General features: G+C 41.5%; 1 protein-coding gene across 1 annotated transcript in view; it reads right to left on the reverse strand.

Moving 5' to 3' along the window:
* mprip (myosin phosphatase Rho interacting protein) overlaps positions 1-13,248 on the reverse strand; it is a 44,737-nt gene that overhangs the window by 26,035 nt on the left and 5,454 nt on the right. The window contains 6 exon segments of the mRNA XM_034227482.1: positions 110-533; positions 1,265-1,436; positions 1,522-1,606; positions 1,696-1,847; positions 12,267-12,332; positions 12,644-12,721. Of these exon segments, the coding sequence (XP_034083373.1) occupies positions 110-533; positions 1,265-1,436; positions 1,522-1,606; positions 1,696-1,847; positions 12,267-12,332; positions 12,644-12,721 (977 nt within the window).

The raw sequence follows: 13,248 nt of genomic DNA on the forward strand, positions 1-13,248 counted from the left end.
GTTCTCTCTTATTGCAAACCTTTATTACCTCCTGTAACGGCAAGTCTATTCAAAATGAAGAAGATGAGACAATAAAAGGGACATTCTCGGTACTGTTATGGGCACTGACCTCCTCTCGGGGCTGAGGACGGCGTCCCTCTCCTGCCTCTCGGGGCTCCTGTAGCGGCTCCTCTTCTCAGCCTTCCTGGCTTCGGCCTCCAGCCTCCGAGCGCGCGGCGTGTCGTGGTGGCTGAAGGCGTGGCCCCCCCTCTGGTGCGCCGGGTGGCTTTCGTTGCTGGTCACGGTGCTGCCGCTGGCGTCAGAGTCCAGAGAGCTGACGGAGCCGCTGATGTGGGAGCCGTTAGACAGCAGGGAGCTGCCGGAGGGGAAGGGGTCGCTGGGGGCCGGGGAGAGGCAGCGCGGGATGCCCCCCAGGCTGGAGCAGGAGCCCGTCGGGGAGAGCAGGTCCCTGGGGGGCTGGGGGGCAGAGCCATGCAGCGCCAGGCTGCCCCGGTCCACCTCGTCACCATTCACCGAGCTAACGTCAGAGCCTCCTAAACAAGAGGCACAGGACACGCCATGACCTGTTAACTTTTATAACTACAAATCCTTAGCTTTCCTTTGTTATGTGTTTTAATTGTATTTTTCTTTACATTTAATACCTCCAAAACCTTTGTTTAACTTTTGTATTCATTTCATGTGTATATAAACACTAAAGAGCGGCGCAGGAATGAGTCACAAACCAGGAAATAAGTTAGCAGTTTTGCTTTCTGGGTTCCCTCTTCTGAACGTCAATAGATTTTCTATTGAGTTTTTGGTTAGATGCCTTGATTAAAGGCCGGAACCTAAAGAGATTTACTTTTATTCTACAACATAAAAAAAGTCAGTGAATACCTCACTTGTAATTGTCTTAAGCTTCTATGTGTCTCAAAAACAGCAGTTGCCAACAAATGTCTAACTGTGACTACTAATCGTCATTGCACCGAAGATTAGCCGCCTTTAGCTTAGCAGTGTTGACTTGAAGTCATGCAACCATGATGTCATTTGTTTATAGCATTACATTCACTATTTACTGCAGGCGATTGCATTTACGTTTCAAGTGTCATAACCATGTGCCACCGATCTTTTTTCTGCAATATTCCAAAATCCAATGTTAAAATCCCGTTGCTTTTCGTTGAGGGAACCCTTGCAAAGCTAACTTCCGGGGTGTGCCTAAATAAATACATCACCACTGCACCACTTTATACCGAGTTCTGTTTTATTCAAATGTGTTATTCCTCCTCACCTGTTTGGGTCTGAGGAGAACCTGGAGGCAGGTCAGCGGGGGCCCAGACTGAAGCCCCCTCTGCCTCTCTCTGGTTCAGCTCCTCCTGCCAGATGATAGAGCTTGAGTCTGGAACCTTCTCTGCCTCTGGGATGCCAGAGCCGGTCACTGCTACCTTAGCTGGACCTGGCTCCTGCAGATGAACACATGAAATAGTCAGAAACGAGAAACAAGAAAAGTGAGAAGAACCCTTTGAGAGATTGTGTAATGAGTATTACCTGAGAGGTCGTAGGCTCCACCTTGCGTTTCTTCTTCTGGTTCTGTTTGTTGGTTCGGGGGTAGACCACCAGCTGTTCACTCCACCTGGAGAAGGAGTAAGGTGGTTTTGATATTTGTGTGTGCGCTCACCTTATCCAATCAAACGCATAAGCAGATAAATCAAGAAAACGTACCCGTTGATGATCTCTTTATTCTCTCCTCTGATGAAGTACTCCTGGTCCGGGGTCATGATGCACAGCGAGTTCTTCTGACCCGTCTTTGGCTCGGCGTCAACCACATCCACACAGATGTTCATGTTCACTGTGCCCTGAGGCAGAGTGCTGGGCTAGAAGAGACACAACATGTTCCATTAGCCATTGTATTAGCTAATACATATATGTGACACGTGGATTGCCTTTTGGATAAAGCTTAAAGTTAGGGCTGGCTCAGACTTGCCTTGAACCAGCCCCTAGTTATGCTCCTTTAGGCTTAGACTTTTGTGGAACTTTCACCTTTTATCTTTCAACTCTCTTTTCCTACTTCTCCTTTTTCTCTATCTGTATCATGTTCCATAAATGCAAGTTACTAACTCAGTATCAGTTGATGTAGTCTTGGGTGACGCCCATGTTTTTTTTAACACAAGTTCATTTTAAAAATGTTTAATTTGGGTCGTCTATGTTGTGACTTTTAGGTTTTCTCCATTTCCCCCCCATTGATTGTGAGTTTTCTTCTTTTCCTTATCAACTGGTAGGGTCTAAGATCAGATGGTGACATATTCTGTACACACTTTAAAGCCCCCTGAGACAAATATGGAAATGTGATATTGGATGTATAAATAAAATGTGATTTATTGAATTAATTGAATGAAAGCTGAAATGTTGGAGCAGAAAACTGAAAATAGCAGAGGAAATAATAGTACAATTAAGGCATAGTTTACACTTAATTCAACGGAATGTGCTGCGCAAAGTGCTAGAACATTAAAAGAGGACACATTTAAACAGGATGCTTGAGTCACTGGTTTGTCTCCATCTATGTCTCTGTCGGTTATGTCCACAATGTTGGATGGGAGACTGCCCGGCTAAACACTGATATCATGTTTCAAAACTGAAACTGAGAAGATCTGGGGGAAAACATGCCTCAGTGTTTCACAGACTTGGCTCAGCAGATTTCACATGAAGTCTTTACCAATCCCTTGTTTCTCATCAGTCTTTTCAAGAGGCAGGTTTTAGCGCCTGAACTGTATGGACTATCCGTTGTTATCATCATATCGCCATGGTAACTAGGCAAATCCTTTCACATGACAGCGTTGTGATTCTGCACTTAAGCTGCTTTGTGCGTAATCACTGAAGAACGCAGAGCTGTGTCTGCTTTGTACGACACAAAACTTACGAACACTGAACAATCTCAATATCTTTATTAAGGAATAAATGCAATGTAATTTGAAGCAGATTGGTAATCGTCTCGTTAACACCAGAGCAAAGAAACCCCCTAAACTTCTTCTCCAACCTTTTCTCTGTCTGCTCTGAATGCTGCAGCTCTGTTATCAGGCTTCACTGCTACAGATGTAAAACAGGTGCTGGGTCCCTTTCCAGCTCCTTTTAAGGCCACTGAGCACAGATCCAGCTTTATAAAGATCTGCCTGTAAACCCCCGGGGGCTGCCAAATATGGCAATCAAACTGCGTCACACTTTAGAACTCAGAAGCTGCGGAAGAATGTCCTCTACTATAAAGAATCATGTTTGAGGAGCTCAAGTAGCTGTGTCGAACTGTGTAGAACCCTGCAGCGTGGTGAACCGTGGCGACAACACTATCCAAGTGATATTTCTAAAATGAGAATTATGCCAGAGAAGTTGAGATTATATATATTTACAAATATCACTTTAGCACATTATTTTATATTTCCATCTGTACGACTTTTTAAAAAAAACAATAAAAAAAATGTTGTTTTTGTTATTGTACTTTTCCTGTGTGTTTCATGTAGTCTTAATATGTTTATTGTATGCACATAACTACAAGGCACATTCGTGTAAGTCAACTCAGCAATACAACTTTTCAGGTTCTCAAGATCAGGAACATTTAGTGAATTCATAAAGTATACGATTAACAGAAAATCTATCTGAAAATATTAAAATGATATTTCATTGTTAAAATTATTATGCAAAGCAAATATCAAATTCCAGCTTTTAAATGTTGACAATTTGCTTCTTTCCTTAGCTTAAGTGACTATAAACATAATATATTTGGAACTGCTCGGTAGGACAGACAAAAATGAACATTTGATGATGTTGTCACGTTGGGCTTTAGAAAACTAACAGGTGATAGAAAAAAAACCTTATTGAGAAAATGTTATTAGTTGTAGCTGAAACACAGATTTGTAGCTCCTCATTCTATCAATGACACTTAAACCAGGAGCTTAGCTGTAAAGGGTTTTATCGACCAAAGATCTCTTCAACATCTCTTTGATCCAACAGATGCTCAGCTGTGGAAATATCCTACTGTTCTCCTATATCAGGGGTGCCCAACCAGTCGATCGCGATCGACCGGTCGATCGCGGGGAGATTCCCAGTCGATCGCGAGATGTGTCTAAAAATAGAACAACAATATTCAGTTTTATCGTTAATGTCCTATAACATAATCTTCCTGGGCCAGAATAATGCACTTGAACGCATCAAAGCTTTGTGATTGGCCGGCATGACCCCATGTGTCGGGGCGTGGCTAGTGGGCAGTGCACTAATTCGCTAACGTTGTCCGTGGCTGCTTCTCAGGTCGATTAAATGAAATCCTTGCTTCCCTCACTTGCGTCGTTTCCCTGCGTTTAGTCCCTCCCACCAGGGAAGCATGGAGAGACGCAAGGAAACCACGAGAAGCAGGGAAATGAGTTTTAAGAGCAATGGGACGTCCTTTCCTCCGGAGCGTCACGTGAAGCGACGTCCGTTTGTGATGACGCTGCACAGCTGATCGTCTGACAGCAGCTCTGTTCCCGTTATTTTCACAAACACCCCCGCCTCTGTTAGTACACATTTACTGACACAAACATTTGTATCATCTGTTGTAGACCCAAATACATTAAATACAATAAGAACTCATTCTCAAAAAAGATAAACGCCATTCTTAAAATGTATAAACGAACAATAGTTTGATTAATATTGATTAGAGTGCACAAAATAAATAAAATAATTGAGAGAAGAAAAAAGAGATATGTTATCTATCAAAACCCAGTTAGATTAACATTCATTGGATTGCACACTTTGTTTGTTTGGATATGTAGCACATTAACATTTTAATAGCACTTAATGACTGACTGAATGGAAATGACAATAAATGAAAATGTAAAACGAAAAAAGCGATCATGAAAATGTTTCCAAAAAATGAATTAAATGATTTTTGACCACTTTGTTGTTCAGATATATCACATATTTGTAACTAAATGATACATGAATTGAAACAAAACACGGTATAAACTGAGGAGTGATTCCCGTGAGATTCATGTATTTTCTTCACTCTGCTCTCATGTCAAGAAGCATCAGATCAGTGCATGCGCTGCATCGTCCAATCAGTGAGCGATACACAGTAAGGGGGCGGGGCGAGTATCTGAGGATTTCATCGGAGGATGGTCTGGTGGTACCTCGGTTATCGCTCCTCCATGATCGCTCCTCGCTCCTCGATCCTCGGTCCTCCGGCAGAAATAAGAGCCATGGGACGGTACTCAAGATGGCGCAGGCAAATCAACTTCCGGTGAGACCGAGGACCGAGGAGCGAGGAAATTAAAATAGTCGACCTGAGAAGCAGCCCATGTCAACAGGAGTGACAGTCCGCACACAAACAAGACCGCAATTATGGCAGAAGCAAAACATATAATTTTCACTCCGAGTGGGAGGATGATTATTTTTGTATTTATTCCAATTCAAAGTCCATCTGTCTCATCTGCAATGCGAGCGTGGCTTTATCGAAGAAGGGTAATTTCGGAGCGGCATTTCAAAACAGTGCACAAACGCTACGAGACGGAATTCCCTCCTGATTCTGCCCTACGCTCCAAAAGGGGAGGGGCCTGAAAGGACAGCTAAATGCACAGCAGTCCATTTCCACCAGGCCCAACAACAAGAGCAAGGCTGCTACCAGAGCATCTTATCGTGTCAGTCACGTTCTTGCGAAACACATGAAGTCTTTCAAAGACGGCGAAGTTGTGAAAGAAGCATTCCTGGAGGCTGCCGATGCGCTTTTGGGGACAGTAAAAATAACAGTAGCATTTCAACAGGTTTTTGATAAAAACTCAAGTTAGATACCGTTATTAATCAGCTGTACGTTTTAGTTTGTTTGAACTTATTCATTATAATTATTGTACAACATGGTATAAGAATGCAAACTTAAATTGATTATAGTCTATTATCAATTCAGGTTAAGAAACTAGTGTTGCTTGCATCCTATTTTACAGGCATTTCTTTTTATAATCTACTAAAATGCAACAAAAAAAGGGTTTGATTCTATTAATTTTGTCTTTTTTATTGCACTGTTGCAGCAGATTCCTGTAGCTTCAGATCTCAGTTGTCTTATTAGTAAGCCTCATTTATACTTTTGTAGCAACACTATTTTTATATAATGGCAAAGAAAGGGTTCAGAGTATTTTCTTTTTTTCCTGTGTCATATGTGGCAGCACTGTTCAATGTTTCTTGAAAACATTACCCACTGTAGTATGTGACGTGTGAATAAACTCCAACTCTGTATCAACAACACTGTTGTGTAACTTCAGTTAAATACTTGTATGTGTGTAGATTAGAAAGAGGTAAGATAAAGGATCTGCATTATTTTATGGAGTATTAATCTTACGAAGGTCAGTTTTATACAAGTAGAAGTGTGTATTTACCTGGTAGTAGGCTACGCCTCTCTATTTGGACTGGTAGATCTCGACAGACTGTCAACTTTAAAAGTAGCTCTCGGTTCAAAAAAGGTTGGGCACCCCTGTCCTATATAGTCATAGTATGACTGAGGGCAAGTTTTCTAACTTATTTGGTGCTGTTCGGTGGAGTCTGGATTTCTTGAGTCCATTAATTGTGGTCCTGAGAGAATAAACACATGTTTCCTAGAAACTGCCCACTGCTACTGGCACCAAAACAAAGGAGCTCTATCTGCCAAGGCGACCATTCAAACGCAAGAGAACTGTCATGGGTTTTTATTCCTGCACTGCTGGGCCAATTCCATATCCTTCGATTGTGTCTGCTTTCCCGGGGGCTGACTATTTTTAGCTTTGCAATGGGATATTATTAAAACCAACAACTTTCTCAGAGGCTACTCTTGAGATCCCGTCACTCTGGCTGACATGTCACGAGAGGCCACATCAACTAAACAATACAACCCACAGGAGAGTGAAAGGCTTAAACTGAAACAGGGATGTGTCGATAAGGCAACTACCACATGCTTCAGTTTTTCCTTTATATTGCAGCTCGTGCCCAATAGTAAACTTTCAGGAAAATGGCATGAAAAACAGAGGCAACTTTAGAATGAAGTGGAGCACACCCACCCCATAAATAAGAAATCCTCCAGGAGGTTTTTACAGGCCGAGCCAAAGACAAGTCCTCCCCAGCAGGCTGTGCAGACTGCCGTTTATAATGGTACCTCAACCCAGTACCTCCATCAAAGCTCCTTACAGACAGTAACTACCAGACTAGCTTGTTCTGAAACTGCCATTATGGAAATCAACACAAATGGATTCAAAACAGAGAATAAAGTGATAATGCTTTTAATTTGTCTCAAATAAGATAGAAGAAGCTCTGGAGCAAAGCGGTGCTCTCCCGCCTTCAGCATGTTCTCATGGTCATTGACCTTTTCACCATTAAGCTCTCAGGGTGGTCTCATTATATTTCCATCTAGGACAAATCTGTTTCTCCATGACAGTCCTTCTAACTATCTATCCATTTCCTGTCTTCATCTTGATTTGATTGGCCTTATATGCAACGGTGATGTGCTTTCCTCTAATGGTTTAACTGTGTGATGCACGAGCAGTGTTCGCATCAGCAGAGTTTGGTGCTTGCTGCTGCAGGCCGTGTGGAATGTCTGGGTCTGGGGCATATCTAACGTTTCCTCTGCGGTTTTCTAGGGGCTACGGCTCCCTTTCTCCTTCTCTCTGGTCCCGGTGCTGCGAGTTTACTGCAGTTCACCAAATAAGGGCATTTGAGGAGGAATGCTGCTTTAGATGGTAGAGCATCTTTCCCTCTGCTAGTGGTGAAAATAGTTTCAGAGGCAACCGATTCAGATAGCACCCTGCTGTGTACTTGCTATAAATATCTGCCAATATCATCACTCCCTGGTCCTTTTCCTTCAGGATGATTCAAAAGAAACTATATGGAAACGCAACCACTTTTTTACTTTAATACATTTAGTGACAGGAAGCTGAGAAAAACTGCCTTCAAATGTTTGCCAGATAATCATTACGACTGAACAGTAGAAGCCAAACAGATCTTCATCCTCATGCCAATGTGAGAATGACACAAAAGGAATTCACCATGGAGAAAAAGCATCCATGCAAGTTAAACAATGTTTCTTTTGAGTTAAAAATGGTCCCTTATCCAAAGCCTTTATGTTTCTACTTCATGGGTGAATGGAGAAATGAAGAACATGAGAGCTCAGAAGGAACATACCGTTTGCACTTTTTTGCTTTTTATGGGCAAATAAACACAGACTGTAAAAACAAGCCAGGGATCAAAGTCACACAAGGTGAACACACATTTAAAAAAAAAAAGCCTCTGATGACATGGGACCCAGCATGTTTGGAGTACAACGTATTCGAGGGAATGCAAGGTAAAAATGTCTCGTAACTTTATGGCAATGCCACATTATAATGAGGTGAAACGCCTAAAGCAGCCCTCTCATGGCAAAGCCCAACAAAGGACGATGGAAACATCTTTTAAAATGTAGCAAAAGGCTGGAAATTCTGCTTTTTGACTATTGCCATGACATTTTTGCCAGGAAGTCACTTCTTCAAGCCAAGTAATATTTGGTCACATATTGCCCTTGTAAAACGTTTTGTACCCGTAATAAGCTAGCAGCATTAGTCGGTGTCAGCAGTGATTGTTAGGCCATACAGATTACATTACTTTCCATTGTCATTTTTTTATATAAAAGAAACCCAAAACATTTAGTTCATTTTCACATAAGCTATTAGCCTAGCAGCCCTTCAACAAATTAATTACTTTTGAGCAGGAGGAGTTGGTTTTCACTCTTTACGATGCAAGAGCCATAGGAGTTGACCAACAACACAAGTTCTAAACATTTGGTGTCAAAGTATTTTAGATTAAAATCAAATGCTAAAAGGAACCTGATAACATTCATTTGTATACTTTTGGTATGAAGCAGGGCGGAGATGGAGAGGTCACAGCCAACCATCATTTAGAATGAAAGTGTACCTATCATGCTATTTTTAGGCAATAGCATAGGTCTCAGATATATAAAAATATATATATGTTTTGCTCAAAACACCAAACAGATCACCCATTCTAGCCATGCCTCATATCCCTCTATTTCACTTCCTGTTTCAAAAGTGCTGATTTGGGGTATAAAGCTTTAAAAAAAGGAGGGGGCTGAGCTCATGCGGGAGATTCTACCGGCAGATACTGTCTAAACTAAATACTGCCGTGATGAAACGCCATATCATGGATTATGAAGGATTCTCTCTGAAACAGTTTGGAGCTCAAAGGCTTTCTCTCTTGCCGGTTATACCACAAGGTGAGTTCCTTTTTATTTCCTGCTTCTTCACACACATGCTCTGTGCAGTACAGGTTAGCTCTGAGTGTTAGCGATGCTAATGTAAACATGCACCAACCATATTACGTCCAAAACAGTCGGACATTGTTTCTGATAGCAACGTTACTGATAGTGCTGTGGGTGTAAAGCCAGCCTACATTTCCAATATTACGTCATATCGGACGCAAATCTGGATTTGGGTACGGAGGAAAAGAGAGGGTTTTATTTTCTGACGCTGCGTGAGTTCCCCGACACACCGGGGACACATATTTATGTATAAAAGACAGGTCCCCTTTAAAGTAAGCTCAGCGGCTCTGGACATACAGTAGCTAGGCTAATTAACCGTCAAAATGTTATTTTAAAGCCATGGACAACATCTGGTTCAACCTCAAGTTTACTGTGGACCTTACTTTAGAAGACATATGTTTGTTATGTAAGCTATTTTTGAAAAACAAAGTCCTCACATAACATTAAGTGAGATATTTATTATTAGAATAAACCTTGTGAATGGAAAAAACAACAACATTTCATTCCAATACATATATTGTTATAAGATCTTGAAAATGTTGAAAGATTGTAGACCACAATCAAATTCAAAAGGTGACCGTAAACCTAAACCTGGCTTACCGTTTTTGACATGGCAACTATTAAATAGAGATTTAAAAAAACAAAAGAATATTTATCTATTTGTATTGTATCGCAGGAACCTCCTTAGTTTGAGAGGTCTGTTGATGAACCAAAAAAAGTCAAAATGATGAGATCAAACAAGGCATAAGACAAAGGGATGGGGGTGAGGTTCCTGTAAATCTCTCCACTCCATAAAAAAACACATGTGAGGAGTGGGTTATATGAATATAAACCTCAAACAAATGATATCTGCCCTCCACTGGTGGATCAAGCCATTGGGTAAACAATGGTGAACTTAATAAGATGGAGAATATTAACGTTGTGTTATCAGCTCAGAGGTTTTGGAGAGCTGCTATCCTCAGAGTCCAGAGCACCAAGCGGCCAAAGGACAATGAGGCAGACGGTTTTGGAATCACCTTACAATGAGAGGAAAAAACAACAGCCCACCAACCTGGGTGTCACTGGAAACACATTACACAGTGGAAACATGCACACGCACAAACGCAACCGAGTTTCCTCCCATTGTCATCAATGGCAACACGAAGAGATTCACCAAATGGGACATCAAACAGCCGGCTTATACACAGAGGCAAAGTTGGCTAAGTTACACATTTAGCTCATCTCCTTTCCCCTGGCTGTATGACTCACTCACAGGGACACCTGCTGAACAATCCATCTCTTTCCTATGAAAGGGTCCAGACACAATAACATCACATTGAGAAACGATTCACGTTAAATCAATCGTTGACACATTTCTCTAAGAGCTTTAATCTCATTTCCTTCACACTTGGCAGGTGTATAGAAGTGTCAAATGCACCAAATTAATATTGGAAGTTTATAATAATGAACTTTGAATGCTGCAGGGGTTGCTTGACAACTCTATACTTCTACACTGCGTGAGGCACTGCCTTTTATAATGGTCAACTTAGCATTACTTATGAATATTATATTTATATCATTATAGACTACATGAATGTTATGCTATGACTACCTAATTTCCACCAATTCATGGAGCTGTTTGACTCAATGCATTTCCCAGGACACACCTTTGAATATTTCACAATATAAGCCTTTTGTAATCAACTTCTTTATCCCTCCGACATAGGGAGGTCACAATATCAAACATGTTGTATTCGATACCAATACCAGTGAAATTCCACAATTATCTAAACTACTAAATCAAGTTTAAATTCTATGTATATACACATGTTAACTGATATTTGATGGGAAGTTATACAGGTCATAATTCCCTTTTTTTCATACGGCTGGGAAAACATATCCTTCAAACAACCGTAGGTATTCAGGTTTTTCCCATAAAACTACATTTTACAAGACTAAATATAAACACATCATGATAACATTACCATACGCGATGATTTACCTTTCCCCAACACTCATTTTGACTGAATACAGCTTGAGTACTTCATAATGCAACTCTTTGGAACCTCTGCTCACTGGCAGCTAACTTCTAATGGCTAACATTATTAGCTCTCCTCCTTAAATGAACAGGGATATGTCGTTGAGAATGTAGCATGGCATAGCCAAATGTGTATTGCTCCTGATGAGCAAGTGGCATCTGCTATGGAAGGCTCTGCCAAAAGTTTCATATTGTTTGTGTTAATGGGTAATGCCAACCTAGTGAAGTGAAGCGCTTTAATAAATAATGTTGAAATGAACAAGTCTGGATCTATTTAGTGTGACCAGTATCCAACCCAAGCAGTGTGTGGCCCCCAGTGTTTACACTCAACAGCCTGATCTCCCGGTTTGGGTTTGGTCTCCCGTGTCACATTCCCCTAGTGACACACTGCCACCACAGACACAGGCGTACAGTGGGCACCACGAGGTGACGTCTTTACACAGTTAATATGTGAGTAATGTTCTTTATTGTGAAGGTTCATGTTTTCCTGAGGCCTCACAACAACAGCATGGCTGTAACTAACTCTGGGAATGTACTTATTAACAACACTATGCTGCTGTGCTTTTACTGCGACACGCCTCCATGCTTTAATGTTCAAAAAGCTCTTTCTTTTTCTCATAATGCCTGTTCTGCAGAACCTCTTTTCACCCTCTGTCTGAAACCAGAGCCCATTCTGCTCTGATTGGTTAGTATGTAATAATGTTACTGAAGTAAATAAAGGAGTCCAATTGAGGCCTTGCAGACCATTTGCATGCACAGAAACCTATGAAGCACACTACAGGAAAAAAACAAAACTGGATGTAAACGTACATGAGTTTATCGCCAAATAACTTGTAACTACTTGTGTTCTAATGCCAAAGCACCTCTTGCTTTAAAAAACAATGGACTTGTCACACTAACTTGTCAAATGTTTATTTTGCTTTTTCAGCTCAGATTTGACAACCTCTTGACGAGATCAAGTGACATATTTCAAGATGCATAACTCACCGATTCGTCCAGGGCAAAGCGCAGACAGCCATGTTCGTACAGCACAAAGAATCTCCGTTGCCATTTCTGTCAGGAGAACAACATGCTATGAGAAAATCCCATTTTGAAACCATAGTAGGTGGTTTTATAAGTAACAAAAGCACAGACACATTGCTCTTTCTTAATAGACCAAAAAACAATTAGGCTTTAGAGTTAAGCCTCACTTTCCATTATTCCAGCAGGGGCCATAGGGGCACTAAATACAACTTCAGCCCACAACTAGTACTCCTACTAAAGCCCTTCCCGTAAATAATGGGAGGTATTAGCATGAATGTGTTTACATGGTGTGTGTACCCATTTAGAGAGCCAACACACAGGCCTGTAATGCATGCTCTTACCCGGGATCTCTGCATGGGATTGTCAAAGTCAGTTCCCTCAGGGGCCAAACACAGCCATCCACCATAAATAGGTTTAGCCTGTAAAAGAGAGGGGGGAGAAAAAAAGAGCAATTTAGCTGATCATTCAAACTGAGAGAGAGTGAGCTGGGGGAGGGGAGGGAGACACATCATGTAAATATGACTGTTGATTTGTTCTCAAACAAATGTGCAGCCATACCACAGAGCTTTTTGGTGTCTGTTTGATGATGACATGCATTCGTGCGTTTCTTTCCCGATGACCCAGAGAAGATTGATTGACTGACTAGTTGCAAAATAAACAACACCTCTACACACAGCTTTGTCAGTCCACCAGAGGCAGAGCACATCAAAAGACTTGGAAACATATGAACAAAGAGCCCACTCCCATTGTTTTGCTCCTTGCGCTCCGTTACTGATGACAGTAAACCATTAGCAAAGCAGTTCTCACAGTCCCCCCCCCCCCCCCCCTTTCTCCTGGAAGGTAGAGGGATCTGATTATTAAGTCTACTTTTCTATACCGGCCCTGTAACTGCTCCATGTCACTGCATGCCTGTCATAAAGCTATACGTGCCTTGTTTGAACTTGTA

The sequence above is a fragment of the Gymnodraco acuticeps genome, unplaced genomic scaffold (assembly GCF_902827175.1).
Source record: "Gymnodraco acuticeps unplaced genomic scaffold, fGymAcu1.1, whole genome shotgun sequence".
NCBI lineage: Eukaryota > Metazoa > Chordata > Actinopteri > Perciformes > Bathydraconidae > Gymnodraco > Gymnodraco acuticeps.